Source organism: Pristiophorus japonicus, chromosome 15, assembly GCF_044704955.1.
Source record: "Pristiophorus japonicus isolate sPriJap1 chromosome 15, sPriJap1.hap1, whole genome shotgun sequence".
Classification (NCBI taxonomy): domain Eukaryota; kingdom Metazoa; phylum Chordata; class Chondrichthyes; family Pristiophoridae; genus Pristiophorus; species Pristiophorus japonicus.
Genome location: NC_091991.1, coordinates 54,673,567 through 54,690,468, shown reverse-complemented (window position 1 = coordinate 54,690,468; position 16,902 = coordinate 54,673,567). Strand labels below are relative to the sequence as shown.

The window sequence follows — 16,902 nt, the reverse complement described above, 5'->3', positions numbered from 1 at the left end:
TCCCAGGGAGCTGTCATTGATTTATTTATCATGTGCCAATCCATCCTCCCTCAGCTTTTAGCACATCCAACCAGACTTACCAGCTGGCAGCTTGGAGACGAGGGCTAACCATTGAAGACGTTACTGATGACACCCTTGAGGAGGCCAAGCAATGAGGCCGAAGAGCACTACAGTCAAAGCCAAATGACGACGAGACGTATAATGCAGCAAGCAATTGGGATGTTGAAGATGCGCTTCAGGTGCCTGGACAGATCTGGAAGAACCCTTCAATATGCACCAGCCAGGTATGCTGCGCTCTGCCTACAACTCCTATGCCATGTAACCCCTGTGGCTTCAGCAGAGGTGGAGGCAGGCTGCTCACTTCCTTGCTCTGACTGCTTAGACTCTTTTGGCAGATGTCCTCTGGGTTTTGGAGCCTGCAATGTATAAGTGGTGGATGGTCAGATGGGGATGTGGGTAAGTGCATAGATGCTGAGGGATGGGTGCACCTGCAAGGTGAGGAGTGATGTGCAGGAGTAGGCTTGGTAAGGCAGAGTGAGGGGGGTTGGGGTGACACTCGCATCAGGATATTGGGCAATGTGGCATTGTACTCTCCTTTCCTGGCCTCATGAGGTTGTTAAAGCATTTCTATCAATGGATCCAAGTCCTGCGTTTTTTGTATCCATGCTGCCACTGTCTCTTTTATATGAATATAGGAACAGGAGTAGGTCATTCAGTCCCTCAAGCCTGCTCCGCCATTCAATGAGATCATGGCTGATTTGTGACCTCACTCCATATACTCGCATTTGACCCATATAAGAACATAAGAAATAGGAATAGGAGTAGGCAATACGGCCCCTCGAGCCTGCTCCGCCATTCAATAAGATCATGGCTGATCTGATCATGGACTCAGCTCCACTTCCCCACCCGCTCCCCATAACCCCTTATCCCCTTATCGTTTAAGAAACTGTCTATTTCAGTCTTAAATTTGTTGAATATCCCAGCTTCCACAGCTCCCTGAAGCAGCAAATTCCACAGATTTACAACCCTCAGAGGAGACATTTTTCCTCATCTCTGTTTTAAATGGGCAGCCCCTTATTCTAAGATCTCTACTTCTAGTCTCCCCCATCAATGGAAACATCCTCTCTGCATCCACCTTGTCAAGCTCCTTCATAATCTTATACGTTTCGATAAGATCATCTCTCATTCTTCTGAACTCCAATGAGTAGAGGCCCAACCTACTCAATCTTTCCCCATAAGTCAACCCCCTCATCCCCGGAATCAACCTAGCGAACCTTCTCTGAACTGCCTCCAAAGCAAGTATATCCTTGCGTAAATATGGAAACCAAAACTGCACACAGTATTCCAGGTGTGGCCTCAACAATATCTTGTGTAACTGTAGCAAGGCTTCCCTGCTTTTATCCTCCATCCCCTTTGCAATAAAGGCCAAGATTCCATTGGCCTTCCTGATCACTTGCTATACCTGCATACTATCCTTTTGCGTTTCATGCACAAGTACCCCCAGGTCCCGCTGCACTGCAGCACTTTGCAATCTTTCTCCATTTTAAATAATAAATTGCTCTTTGATTTTTTTTCTCTGCCAAAGTGCATGACCTCACACTTTCCAACATTATACTCCATCTGCCAAATTTTTGTCCACTCACTTAGCCTGTCTATGTCCTTTTGCAGATTGTTTGTGTCCTCCTCACGCATTGCTTTTCCTCCCATCTTTGTATCGTCAGCAAACTTGGCTACGTTACACTCGGTCCCTTCTTCCAAGTCATTAATATAGATTGTAAATAGTTGGGGTCCCAGCACTGATCCCTGCGGCACCCCACTAGTTACTGGTTGCCAACCAAAGAATTAACCATTTATCCCTTATACCTTTGTTTAACCGAAATCTATCAATCTTCAATTTAAAATTAACAATTGATCTAGCATCAGTTGCGTTTACAGAAGAGTTCCAAACTTCTATCACCCTTCGTGTGAAGTGTTTGCTAATTTCACTCTTAAGAGGCCTGGCTCTAATTTTTAGACTAAGCCTCCTAGTCTTACACTTCCCAACCAGTGGAAATAGTTTCTCTCGATCTACCCTATCTGTTCCCCTTAATATCCAGAAAACTTCAATCAGATCACCCCTTAACCTCCTAAATTCTAGGGAATACTACCCTAATTTGTGCAGTCTCTCCTCGTAATTTAATCCTTGAAGTCCGGTATTATTCTGGTAAATCTACGCTTCACTCCCTCCACGGCCAGTATAACCTTCTCACAGTGTGGTGCCCAGAACTGCTCACAGTATACCACATGTGTTCTAACCAAGTTTTGTATAGCTGCAGCATAACTTCTACCTCCTTGTATTCCAGTCCTCTAGATATAAAGGCCAGCATCCCATTAGCCTTTTTGATTATTTTCGGTACCTGTTCATGACATTTTAATGATCTATGTACCTGGATCCCCAAGTCTCTTTGGACCTCCACAGCTTTTAGCTTTTTACCACACTATGTTCTATCCTTTTTAGATTCTAAGTGGATGACCTCACATTTACCTACATTGAAATCCATTTTCCACAGTTTTGCCCATTCACTTAATCTGTCGATATCCCTTTGTAATTTTATGCTACCATCTACACTGCCTACAATGCCATCTATCTTTGTGTCATCGGAAAATTTGGATATATGGTTTCCTATGCCATCATCTAAGTGGTTAATAAATACTGTGATTAGTTGAGGCCCCAACACCAATCCCTGCAAGGACACTACTAGTCACATCCTGCCAATTCGAGTACCTGCCCATTATTCCTATTGCCTGCCTCCTGTTGCTCAGCCAATTTTCTAACTAGATCAATAGTTTGCCCTCAGTTTACCTTAGTTAACAGTAGTGGGACTTTATCAAATGCCTTCTGGAAGTCCATATAAATAACATCCATAGACATTCCCATCCATTACTTTAGTCACCTCCTCAAAAAATTTAATCAGGTTTGTCAGGCATGACTTGCCTTTAACAAATCCATGCTGGCTCTCTGATCAACTGAAAATGTTTGAGGTGTTCAGTCACCCTATCCTTAATTATAAACTCTAGCAATTACCCAACAACAGATTTTGGACTAAAAAATGTTTTATTTGTTCTGGGATGTGGGCGTCGCCCTTTAGTTGTTTAATGGTCCACCACCATTCACGACTGGATGTGGCAGGACTGCAGAGCTTTGATCTGATCCGTTGATTGTGGGATCGCTTAGCTCCATTTATAGCATGCTGCTTCTGTTGCTTAGCATGCATGTAGTCCTGTGTTGCATCTTCCCCAGGTTGGTACATAGAAAAGAAACATAGAAAATAGGTGCAGGAGTAGGCATTCAGCCCTTCGACCCTGCACCACCATTCAATAAGATCATGGCTGATCATTCCCTCAGTACCCCTTTTCTGCTTTCTCTCCATACCCCATAGAAACATAGAAAATAGGACCTCATATTTAGGTACGCCTGCTGCTGCTCCTGGCATGCTCACCTGCACTCCTCATTGAACTAGGGTTGGTCCACTGGCTTGATGGTAATGGTAGAGTGAGGGATATGCCGGGCCAGAGGTTACAGATTGTGGTGGAATACAATTCTTCTGCTGCTGATGGCCCATAGCGCTTCATGGATGCCCAGTTTTGAGCTGCTAGATCTGTTCTGAATCTATCCCATTTAGAACGGTGGTAGTGCCACACAACACGATGAAGGGTGTCTTTAGAGTGAAGACAGAGCTTCGTCTCCACAATGACTGTGCGGTGATCACTGCTACCAATGCTGTCATGGACAGATGCATCTCGGACAGATAGATTGGTGAGGATGAGGTCAAGTAGGTTTTTCTCTCGTGTTGGTTCTCTCACCACCTGCCACAGGCCCAGTCTGGTAACTATGTCCTCAGGGCTCGGTCAGTAATGCTGTTACCGAGCCACTCTTGGTGATGGACATTGAAGTCCCCACCCAGAGTACATTCTGTGTCCTTGCTACTCTGTGCTTCTTCCAAGTGGTGTTCAACATGGAGGAGTACTGATTCATTAGCTGAGGGATGGCGATAGGTGGTAATCAGCGTTTCCTTGCTCATAGTTGACTTAAAGCCATGAGACTTCATGGCGTCCGGAGCAGCAATTGCAACATTTCTATAATAATTCAATGAGCATTCAGCAGGTATCCTCATCATCAATAAATAATTAAAAGATAGAATGTAGAATGACCACAATAATCAATTGGCACTGTCCAGGTAATCTATTTAGGGAAATAATGTGTCTCGGCTAACTTTTTTAGTCCATACTTACCTAGTTAATTTCCAAGACATTCAGTAACCTTTCAGTTTTTGCATTAGCTGTTCAGAAGCAGGAGAGTTAAGTGCACTGCAAGATATGACCTCACATTAAGAACCGTTATCTGCCAATTTCTCTTCCCTGTTAACTGTGTTATAGTTGTTTGAAATCTCTGAATGAAGAAGCATACAGAAGACTATAAATAACTTTTTCTCTTGAGGGCTATGTATGGGAATGCTTGATGTATTCAGCTGTGGTACCAGATGTGCAGATTCCTCACTTTTTTTCATTGCTTTGTTGGCCTATCTACCACCCTGTTGTTCATTACAGCATGAAACTGTCATACCAACCTTTCTAGAGCTTTTTTTTTTAAATAAAAAAAATCAAAAGGACAGTATCTTGGACTGCAGATGAGTTCAGAAGGATTATTAAATGTGAGGTTAATTAGACAACACAACACTTTTTGCAAATATATAGCTGTACGTCTGGGTCAAGAAGTAATCACTGACAGTAAATCAAACTTTATAATCACTACTGTACTGTCAAAAAAGTCATTCTAAAAATAAATCAACATTCTTTTGTCACACTTTATCCCTGCCCTTTGAATATTTTTGTTTGTGTAAGTGTTACATAGTTGGACAGACATACTTGCAGGAATTACTCAACTCAACAATTTCAAGGAGTTAAATTGAAACTACACAACCCAGGGTTAATCCAGCTCTCGCCCCATCTGGATTAATAGTTCTTCCAAGCCAATTTTCCCGTTCTGAACAATAGAAATGTTATGCTGTCCAATTGCTGAGAGTTGGGGACGAGGTGGCCACAGCAGCAGTCAATACTGTATCACCTGATGCAACTCTACCTGGGCATGTTGGATTGCAGCAAAGAGGTGCTCTCTGCCCGCTATTCCTCGCCAAAGTTCTTATGGTCCTCCTTTAATGAAAACAAAAAAAATTTCAGAAGTAAAATGTATCTTCAACTCCGATCAACTCAAAACTAACTTGCGTTTGCATTCAGATTGCAAGAAACATTATTTTTTAATATACACTAGTACATCTCCCATGGTACTCGTGGGTAGTTAGAAAGAAGGAAGAACTTGCTTTTATATGATGCCTTTTGTCCTAAACCATTCACAGCCAATTCAATACTTTAGATGTGTAGTCACTGTAATGTAGGGAAACGTAGCCATCAATTTGCGCATAACAGGGTACCACAAGCAGCAAGATAAATAACCAGTTAATCTGTTTTGGTGATGTTAATTGAGTGATAATTGTTGATCATGACATTGTGAGAGCTCCTATTCTTCTTTGACTAATGCTGTGGGATCTTTCATGTCCACCTGAGAGGACTGCTCGGGCCTTGGTTCAACATGCAGCACTCTTCGCTGCCATGGTCAGCCTAGATTATGTGCTCATCTCTGGAGTAGTGCTTGAACCCATCCACTGCAGCAGAAATACAATTGAGAGCCTTGTGATTATTTACACAGGTATAGAAACTTTTGTATTTAACATTCTTGGAGGAACAGGAAATCCAGTTAGAGCAGCAGCAAGTTCTGACCCAACATTACCAACGCAGTCATGGCATTTTGCCTTTTCAGCGCAGTGCCAGCCAGAAATATTCACTTGGGATGGAGTAGTTTTGAGTCAGAAGGGTTTTCAGAGGGTGAAGCACTGAGTACATGTGAACATGAGGACCTGGGAGTGGAAGAAGGGGAAATGAACTGTTCCTTCGTGGAGGGTGGAGAAATAGCTGCTCTTGGTTGAAGAGACTACAGGGCTGAAATTGGCCCTTTCCATAAGGCCTGTTACCACTGGAAATCAGTAGCCGACTTTTCATGTAATGGCTGCCATTATCAATATTCCGCTCCTACGGTATCCCGGCGGTGTCCTGCTCTCTTCTCCCCGCCGCCCCCACTGATGCCTATCCATCCTAAGTGCATCATCAGAGTGTGCACTGCCAATGTTGCCTCCCCCCTCCCCCGACGACGAAATTCCAGGAAGAAAATCTTAATCACGCCGGGTGGTGCCAAAAGCTGATTTTCTGAGGTGGTCCAGTGGGACTGTGGCCTTCTAAAATGGCATTGCGGCTCCCATTAAAAGGGAGGACGCACTGCCGCTGCCGCCATGTTTTTTTTTTTGTCGTCCGACTGCCATGTCGGGCTGACAATTATGCCTACAGGTTCAGCTGGGCTGCCAACAGGCCCGGCCGAAACCCTCCCTGGTGGCCCAGTGGACCGAACTTAATAAATCGCGCAGGCTCTCCCCTTTAAGTGAAGGAGAGAGCCATGGTGACACGGTGCCGTAATGATGCCATCCAGCGGCGGCCACTATGCACCCCCCAACTTCCGCCCCTCTAGTGTGTTCACTGCCGCATAATCCGCCCCCATTATGAGCAACGTCCGGTCCGCTGGGGAAAAAAAAGCCAAAGAGTGGAATTTCGCTCGAGGCCACCTCATCCTCTGTGGCAGTAAAAACAACCCGTTTCCAGCGGTGGGCAATTTCAGCCCCTAGGTTTTAGGGGTCTAGTCTTGATCATCAATCTCATGTGCAGGCAGTGAAAATTATTTCCCCCACACATGGTTCAGATGATGGATAGGTGGGAGGAGTTCAGTACACTCACCTGCAACATTTATCTGTTCTCTTATTGCATGGGCCTCATTCTATTTATTCTCCCACTCTGAGGATGCTGTATTGCAGGGATTAGTCATGACTGCAGAGGATATTCTTGATTACTTGGTCAACCATCCTGATGCATGATTTTGAGTAACCAAGACTGATATGGTGGATTGTTGCATGATAAAAGCATCATGATAGCTTCTTGGGTAATGGGCATGAACCTGCAAGAGATGATTTACATGACACACCAGCTGGGTGTTGACAGAAATTGAGGGGATTGTTGTATGGTGCTTTGAAGGTTAAGAAAGAAAGACAGACATGCATTTATAGAGCACCTTTCACGACCATCCCAAAGCCCTTTACAGCCAATGAAGTATTTTTGAAGTATAGTCACGTTTGTGGTATACCATAATTTCTGCCTGCTCCTGTGGGAATCCTGCCAGTCTATATTGAATGAATTGCTTGCTCCCTTTGTTTTGCAAGTTCCATTGAGAAGGTAATGAACCGCAAGGCCCACTAGAAAACATTAGTGACCTCCTTTATACAATGTTAAACTGCATCTCGGAAAGATCCAGTTGTCATTTTCATTGCTGCAGATACGCTCTACATTGAAGTGGATTGCAGTCTTCAGCCAGCAACTCACCTATCCCCACAATCATGTCCAGGGAAGAGCAACCTTCTGATAAATTGTACAGCAGGGAAAGCTAATTAAAACCTTCTAGGTCTGTTAACTCTATGGGTAGGTATTACCATGTTGGAAACAAGGGTCTTCTATGATGCTTCACTCTCAATTCTTCTAATGCAATCTCTTCCATTTCTTCGTCCTTCTCCTTGTAACACAGGAAGAAAGCAATACCATTTCCACAGTCCAAGATATAAATCAGTCCAATACTCACTTGAAACATCAAACACACTCTTCAGTGAAACTCCAGAATGCTTAGCAGCAAAATTGATGCCCCAGTAACATTCTACAAACTAACAAAAGCTTCAGCAACAATGGCATCCTCCATGCGATAGCTGCCTCAGTGATACTGCCATGCTGCTCATATCACTTGTATAGTGGCAGGGTTTCCTAACATCTGGTTAGGGGAGTCATTGGGGGAAATTGCGGGATTGTTTGGCTATCCCCACCTGCCTCCATTAATAAGGGGCGGGCGATCAAGATTGGTGGGATTTTTTTTTTTTTAAAGACTTTTGGTGGCCATTTCTTGCAGTGGGACTGTAGCAGCAAACTACACCTTTGCATGATATTCATTTTTGTGCCTCAGAACCGCCCAAAAATGGGTGGTTGTTCAAAGAAAAATCCAGCCCATAGTTTTTAATGGCATTTTGTATCTGGATATCATCAAAGGAATTTTATATCGTGTAATCCCCTCCTAATAACTTATTATGAGCTGCCCCGAGAGATTTTCTGGTATAAAATATAAATCTTGCAACGTGTATGCACCTCACCTTAAATAAGAATGTCACTCTATAAGTTGGATTTTCAAACTTAAATGGTTGGCATAAATGACCAGGATCTGTTCAATTAACAAACTGATTTACTCATCTGTTACCAGTACAGTAGTGAGGACCCAGCTATCATGATACCAATCAATTAATACTCTCACCACCTTCCTCTCCCTCCCAGAACCACAGTAAGGTTCCCCCTGTCCTCACCTTTCACTCCACCAGCCTCCACATTCAACAGATGATCCTCTGCCACCTCCAGCGTGATCCCACCAACACCACCAAACATATCTTCCCTCCCCTCCCCTTTCAGCATTCCGAAGGGACCACTACCTCCACAACACCTTGGTTCATTCCTCAATTACCCCCAACAGCCCCTCCCCGACCCACACCACCTTCCCGTGCAAGCGCAGGAGATGCAACAACTGCCCTTTTACCTCCTCCCTTCACACTGTCCAGGGCCCCAAACACTCCTTTCCGGTGAACCAGCGATTTACTTGTACTACTTGCAATTTATTATACTGTATTCGCTGCTCACAATGTGGTGGTCTCTACATTGTGGAGACCAAACGCAGATTGGGTGACCACTTTGTGGAACGCCTAAGTTCAGTCCATAAGTGTGACCCTGAGCTTCCGGTCGCCTGTCACTTTAATTCTCCGCCCCACTCTGACCTCTCCGTCCTCAGCCTCTTATACTGTTTCAATGAAGCTCAACGTAAGCTCGAGGAACAGCACCTCATCTTTTGATTAAGCACTTTACAGCCTTCTGGACTCCACATTGAGTTCAACAATTTCAGACCATAACCTCTGCCCTTATTTTTTCATATGGCAGCTGGTCTGCCATTCTCATTTACAGCTCTCTAGACTCCTCGTTTTTGTTTCTTTACCTGTCCCATGGCCACCTTCTTTTGTGTTGTACTATCGTACCTTTTCTCATTTAATCGTTCCTGCCTTCCAATCTATCACAGACCTTTCCCTTTTGTTCTTTCCTCCCCTCCTCCTTTCCCTGCCTCTGCACTTGTTTAAAATTTGTTACATCTCTAATTTTTCCCAGTTCTGATGAAAGGCCATCGACCTGAAACATTAACTCTGTTTCTCTCTTCACGGGTGCTGCCTGACCTGCTGAGTATTTCCAGCATTTTCTGTTTTTATTTCAGATTCCCAGCATCTGCAGTATTTTACCATTGTAATACTTTTTTGAAAGTGGTTTCATGACCATGTTGTGTTCAAACCAAAGACTCCTATATAACAATAAACACATTTAAAAAAGAAAAACCCAAAGGATCACACACAATCTTAACGTACAGGCCTGCCCATACTTTAGTTATGATCTATTTTTTAAACCAACAGTGGGGTTGCAGCAGCATCTGGATAAGCATGCATTACCTGTGAGCAATGCCATGCAAGATGTATTAGTTTGTATTGAATTTTGTGAATGTAAAACATGGGATGAATATTGTTTCTTTCAGGATCCTCACAGCAATCACCAGCAAGAAAATTATGAATTAAGCTTTGCTGAAGTGTGGAAATCAGAGGTGAGATAGACCACAGTATAAATATATTGGCTGGCTTGAAGATTGATCTGCCCAAGTGGTGCAGATGTTGATAGTAAACCACAGAAGTGAAGCTTAAAATATTGACAGCTTCTGACCTGCAAGACCATGCAACAACTTAGTAACACATCATTTTAGTTCTGTATATGTTTATAATTGTGCAAGTCCTAGGGCCCGAGTTTGGTGAAATCTAAGTGCTGCCAAGTACCGTCCAAAGTGCTAAGATCCTGATGGTACTTTGGGCGGAAGTTTCATGAAAAAATGTTGGAAAAACTGCCCGGTGGCAAAAATAGGCCTTGCATGCCAATTCTGGGCGGCAGCAGGCGGTTGGTCCCATTCTGGGCGGCAAATGCGATCCTTGGCAAATTACCACCGAGGATAGAGTCGGGCCCAGAGAAGGGGGAACAGGGAAATTAAAACATTTTCAAAACAAAAAAAAACACCAGAAATCCTTCAGGGGACCCCATCGACCTAAATTCCTGCAAAAGAAATAAAGAAAAGAAGTGCACTAACCTTTTTTTGCAAGTCTTCATACTTACCGTTCAAGTAAGACCTGCCTCCACACGGCGGTCTCTTCTGCTGCTGGAGCGGAGGATCGCCAGGACCAATCAGGCACCTCAGTGGGCAGGAGAACTCTTGTGGGTATTGCACATTGGCGCACGCCAGTGGAAGGTCCCCAGCGGTCTTCTCTCCCCATCGGCCTGAGGACCTGACTAAACTCGCTCGGAGGGGAGAGCGTCTAAAAAACATCGAGACCGCCTTCTCGGCAGTGAGTTGACCAAACTCGGGCCCCTAGTTTCTATTTAAACTGCGATCTGAGCATTCTGACAATGCAACTTAGATGGTAGAACAGTCACTGAGACACCAATGACCCTGGTGAGATGGTTATGTTTGCCCACAGTAGGCTGAGCAGTGTAGTTACTATGGGGAAAGTTAGTGCACTATTTATAGCAAATCTGTCATTGTATTAAGCATGCGCTTGATTTTGCTGTATTGAGGACCGAAAATATACAGGTACCTGTAATATCGTTTATACTGATGGTGGGTTTTATTTCAGGGTTTTTGAAAATTGGATTATTTCTTCTTGCAACCAAAGAGCTGTTATATTTTTTAGACTTCATCCAGATATTTCTCCACACCAGAAACGACTCCCTTAAGTGAGACCTTGGTCCCAATGAACCAGAGTATGACCTTATCGAGCGTTAATTTGGCATAATGGCAGTTGTCTTGCCTCTGAATCAGAAGATTGTAAGTTCAAGTCCCACCTTGGATTTCATGCAATTTAGCCCAGTACATCAGTGCAGCCTTGTTGGAGGGCGTGCTACCTTCTGGATGATCTGTAAATTAATGTCCATTTTGCTTGTTTAGGAGGATGTAAAAGAAACAGTGACTCTATTTGGGAGGGGAAAGGGGCGGGGCGGGGGACGAGAGTCGGAGAAAGCAAGCAACTTCTTTTGGTATCCTGACCAATATTCCTTCTTCAGCCAGCATAACCAAAACATATTAGTTGGCCATTAGTTGACTAGCTGTGTGGACCTTTCTGTGTGCAATTTGGCTGCCATGTTTCCCTACATAAATATAGTGACCACACTTCTAATGCAATACATTGGTTGTAAAGGATTTTTGGATAGCCTGAGCATGTGATGAGCTACTATATAAATGTTCTCTTTTTTTTTTTTCCTTCCTATGCGTAATGCCTGGTGATGTAACGCTGCTCGGATGTCAAACAAATGTCATTGCTATTGTAAATGAATCATTGAATTGACATAGTCCCTCATGTTTTCTAGTCTTCAGATAGGACTTTATTTTTCTGCTATCAAACCCTATGATTGAGTGCTATAAACTGCAAGTCAAGTTTATTAAAAGTATCAGAAATCCACTGCAGTGTAAAATGTTTAATTTATAATTCCTTGGATATACAAAAAAAAAAGAGGTAACAATTTTCTATCTCTTTTGGAACCTGGACCAGCATAACATAAAATCTATACATGACATTTTATCTAACCAACGCAGAGCCTTTAGGTGTGCATCTATCTTGCTGATAACTGGAGAGAGGGTTGCAAATACATGTCATTTATCAATCACCTTCTCTTGGAGGTGATGGGGGAACCAGGAGCCAATTTAGATCAGCAAAGACAGGAGTGGATGGGTGATTGGGACTTGGTGTGGAATAGGATAGGAGCAGCAGGATGTTGAGTGAGCTTGGGGGATAAGAGGCTAGTCAGGAGAGCATTGGAATAATCCGGTCTAGAGGTGACAAATGCATGGATGAGGGTTTCAGCAGCACGTGAGTGGAGGCGGGTGATGTTGTGGAGGCAGTCTTTGTGCTAGAGAGGACATGGGGTTGGAAGTTCAGTGTTGGGACAAATATGTCACTGAGGTATTAACCAGTTGGCTTTAACGTGAGACAGTGGGGGTGATGAAATCTGTGCCTAGGGTAGACTGTTTGTGGCGGGAGTCAAAGCCAATGCTTTCCAATATTTAACTGGAGGATATTGTGGCTAATCCAGGACTAGATGTTGGACGAGCAGGATGACCATGTAGTGGAGGAGTCTGGAGAGGTAGAGTTGTATGTTATCAGCAAACATGTGGAAGCTGACATCTCCCACCATGTAGACTAGGTTGCTTGAGTCCAGGTTTCACAGTCCTTTGAAACGAAAGGTACAAACGTACCTGGCAGGCTCTAGCTTAACTGTCTCCTGACAGATACAAGACTCAAATCCAGTTATATAAAAGCAAAATACTGCGGATGCTGGAAATCTGAAATAAAAACAGAAAATGTTGGAAATACTCAGCAGGTCAGGCAGCATCTGTGGAGCGAGAAACAGAGTTAACATTTCAGGTCGATGATCTTTCATCAGAATCCAATTATGCCTAATCCACTATCTCAATTGATTAACTTCAGAACAAAACAAACAGCCTGTTTACCCTAAGTTTACAGGAGAGCTTGTTTCTCTCTAATAAGTTTTGACTCTTCACATGGCCACATTGTAAAAAGAGTTAAATGTGGGTTCATAAAAGTGACGTAAACACAGTGGTCCCAAAAATCTGTCAATCGCACCAAAGATGCAGTTGGACAGTGCTGTCCAACACTGACCCTGCCGTAAAATATAGGAGAAGATCACTTAAATATCAATTGGCATTGCTGGAGTGAAACTCCTATGTAACATGAGTGCTTGTGCTGGAGGGAAGGGGTAGAAAATTCAAATGCAGCATTTAAAAACTGGTATTTACAGAAGAGTGTAGCAGCTAGCTGTAGGAGCAGCAGGTGCATAGTGAACATCCTACCAGAGTGAAGTGAATATCAGTGAATAAAATGAATATCGGTGTTGATAAATAACTTATTGGAGGTTTTGTGAAACTTTTAAGGAATGTCTTTAACTGGAGAAGCCAGATGGACCCAAAGATGGGAGTAGTCCATTGGAATGATGTAGAAAACAACTTATATTTATATAGTGCCTTTAATTAATAAAACGTCCCAGGGCACTTCACAGGAGAGTTATTTAAAAAAAGCACAAAACATCACTGAGTATAACCTTCAGACGCTTCTTGGTGAAAAGTAGCAAAGGAGAGAAAGATTGCTGGTACTCTTGGGAAGAAACCTCAAAGTGTCTCTCATGCCATGTGCAGGGAGGCAATGGTGTCTCCCCTGCCCTGCCCCTTCAACCTCAGAACTGCAGACCATTGTGGTGAAAAAGCTCAACAACCTGATGAGAGAAGGCAAGGTAACACTCTGGCCCAATGTCTCTTCTTTCTGGGACTCCATGGGCACCACAATATTGTGCAACCCCTAATATTTACTGCCCAAGTCTTCCTTCACACTGCACTGCAGTTTGGGGGTTCACTAACACTTCAACCTGCAATATGTGTTGCTATCTTCTCTTACCAGAATAATTTGCTTGTCGCAGCATAAAATCCATCCTCTACTTCAACAGGACTCTTCCAGCAGATTTTTACTATCAGCTATCCGTCACCACTTAGGAGGCATTCATAATGTGCGAGCCTTCATCTCATGCATTCACTATTGTTACAGATGATAAACAGTTAACTGGAGGAAGAATACTGCACATTAGAGAGCTAATGATGGTGCTGTGATGTGTACTATATTGAAGGAATTGGACTTGACCTTCAGGCAATAGAAAGGAAGCAATGACAGTGGTGAAAAAGGGAGACAGTTAAACGGACTTACTTGATTACATTCTAATTTCTCCATTATAGCCAGCACTGAGGAATCCTTTTGAGTGACAAACTTCCTGCTTCTCTGCCTCCAAAGCAGTTGGGGCCACCTCCCCAGGAATCGACAAGTCCAGGCCATTTTAGGTGGCAAAGCACATCAAGCTACCACTGTGTGTAGTTAATAGAGCATATTGCAGAGCCCCTCCTGATCAATGCAGACAATGAAAGCTTTCCCCACCTTTAAGATTCCTAGAGTTCACTCGAACGACAAGTCTAGTAGAAGCACGTTCCTTATTGTAGTGCTCTTCAGTTTTTGTTCTTGCAACTCACAGAGAGATCATTATCCACGGCAGAAAGGGCTATGCCTCGTCACCCAAAAGCCTGCATTGTTTCACTTTTCTTGAATACATCAGGGAAGCTGAAATTACTGAGGACGAAGGCATTGTGATCATGTCCAGCAAATTTGGTTTCATGTGCAGAATTCTTTGTTGCTGGTCACACATTCTCTGAATGTTCAGCGAGTGGACCCTTTCTATACAGAGGGTTCAGAGAGTTTACTGTAGGAGCTCAAATGCAACAAGCATACCTGATATTTCATTGTACACTAGGAAAACCAGCACCATGATAAAACTGTATGGCACTGTCATACTGCCACCTTGTCATGCCAAATTAAATTAATTCCTCAACTCTTTTTTAAAGGTGTCAATGACTGCATGAATGCATGTCTGTATAGGACCTGGGTAATTTTATACAGGCCTCATGATCCCATGTGGCTATTTGAAAGGAGCAAGTGGCAGAGAAATTATGTGGTGGTAACTTTTCAGGCAAAACCTGGCATATTTTGTGAACCGTTCGCTTCTCGTACAATGTTCCTCACTGAGATCGCCATAAGATCTGCATGGTCTGTAAATTCCCTGGGAAGAGAGGGATGATATTTTGTGGAATACATATTTCTCAAATGCTGCCTCAGTCTCTGTTCTGTATTGCTGCTCCTCCATTAATATGGTGAAAGGGAATGCAAATTAGGAATCCTATTATGCAGACTCAGCATCTCATGCTTTTCCTGTGGATGGGAATAAAACGGTTTCACAAACATCAGCCATACTCCTTGGCCTTATCCATGTGGCTGTACTTCACACAATGAGCTCAGCAGATATTCCACTATATAAAACATCACAACGCAGTCTGATTTTTTTTTTTCAGCATAGGTCAATTGGCAATGCTGCGAAGTTGAATTCATTATCTTTCTCCATCCAAGGACGCGGAAGGCTCTACCACCCTAATTTGGCATTGGACCAGAGATCAAACTATTTGTAGATTCTGCAGCTCATTATCACACTAGACAGTAATTTATCCACTGAGCCAACAGGGGATATTAGTGATCATTTTTTATATGCAGATCTGAACAGCAAATGTTGTTAGGCTATTTGACTGTAGCATCACAATCAGCCTGCTCTTGTTATTCTTTAATGTCAAGAAATATTCCTGTAACCCCATCATCATCATAGGCGGTCCCTCGAATGAGAATGACTTGCTTCAACAACTTCACAGGTGAAGGGCCTGATGTTCCTGTCCTGAACTCCAGTTGAGGGCTAGAAGATGCCTGTGTGTGAATTTTTTTAATGTGTGGTGACCGTTGCACACCAGCCACCACACGGGCTTAACATAGCTAGGTCTTGGTCCAGTGGCAAGGATTAACCAAGACGACTGGAGACCTGCTGTGCTGCACGAAACTAGCACGCGCATATGTCGCAGTGTGGGCTGGTCCATGTTGCCTCTGGGCCCTCGCCTCTTCTGGGCCCCATACCCTCATCTGTTGCACCTCCGCCACGATCTCTCACTGCTCCTCCACCATAAACATTCACCGCAACTCGCCGCTCATCCGCCCCGACCTTCCCATTTCTCTGTATCTGGGCCCCGCCAATGTTCCACGCTCTAAAACGGTGTCCAGGGTTTTGATGACATCACCCAGTCGCCCATCTCAAAATCGTCGCACACTTGGAGCAGCTCGCGCTAGAGGTTGAAGTGGTATGCCGCTCCAGCTCTTTTATAGCCCGACCTGCGGAGCTGTTCTCTCGCAGGTCGGGGGGCCATGATGCAGCCACTATATCAGAACACAATGTGGCAACTTGCACCTGTAACTCATCAACCTTATTTGCAACACTCCTCGCATTAACACACATGCATTCCCAACGCCATGCCAGTGGGCTTTGCTTTTTTGCCTCCATCCAATTCCTGCTCTTTCCACACTATTCATTGTTCTGTTGCTGTTTGTCCCTCCTAATTTTAGATGCACCTTGTCTCTCCTCTCTGCTGCTACGTCCTGGTGTCTCTCCCCCTGCCAAGTTATTTTAAACCCTCACCACAGCACTAGTTACCCTCCCTGCGAGGGCATTGATCCCAGCCCTGTTCAAGTGCAACCCATCAGGCTTGTGCCAGTCCCTGCTTCCCTAGAAGTAGTCCCAATGCCCCAGAAATCTGAAGCCCTCCCTTCCTGCATCACTTCTCCAGTCATGCATTCACCTGCACTATATTCCTGTTTCTGTACTCACTAGCACGTGCCACTGGGAGTAATCTAGAGATTACCACCCTCTAGGTCCGGTTCTTAAATCTTTTTCCTAGCTCCAGAAACTCTGCCTGCAGGACCTCAAACATTTTCCTACCTATGTCACTGGTTCCAATATGGGCCACGACTTCGGAGGGCTGTCCCTCGTCCCCTCACAGAATGCCCTGCACCCAGTGATATCCTTTACCCTGGCACCCAGGGAGGCAACATACCATTCTGGGCTCATGTCTGCGGTTGCAGAAACGACTGTAACAATCAGAAGTGGGAACCCTGGGTTACTCCTCAC

At 44.0% G+C, this 16,902-nt stretch overlaps 1 protein-coding gene across 4 annotated transcripts in view; it reads left to right on the top strand.

The window, feature by feature from the left end:
* The window catches only part of b4galnt3b (beta-1,4-N-acetyl-galactosaminyl transferase 3b), a 248,536-nt gene that overhangs the window by 94,699 nt on the left and 136,935 nt on the right, over positions 1-16,902 (top strand). For 3 of the 4 annotated variants that reach the window (XM_070900447.1, XM_070900446.1, XM_070900444.1), the window contains exon 3: positions 9,791-9,856. The exons of the other annotated variant lie outside the window; for it this stretch is intronic. In XM_070900447.1, coding sequence (XP_070756548.1) covers positions 9,791-9,856 — 66 coding nt within the window. The remainder of the gene's footprint in view (positions 1-9,790; positions 9,857-16,902) is intronic. 4 annotated transcript variants of the gene reach the window in all.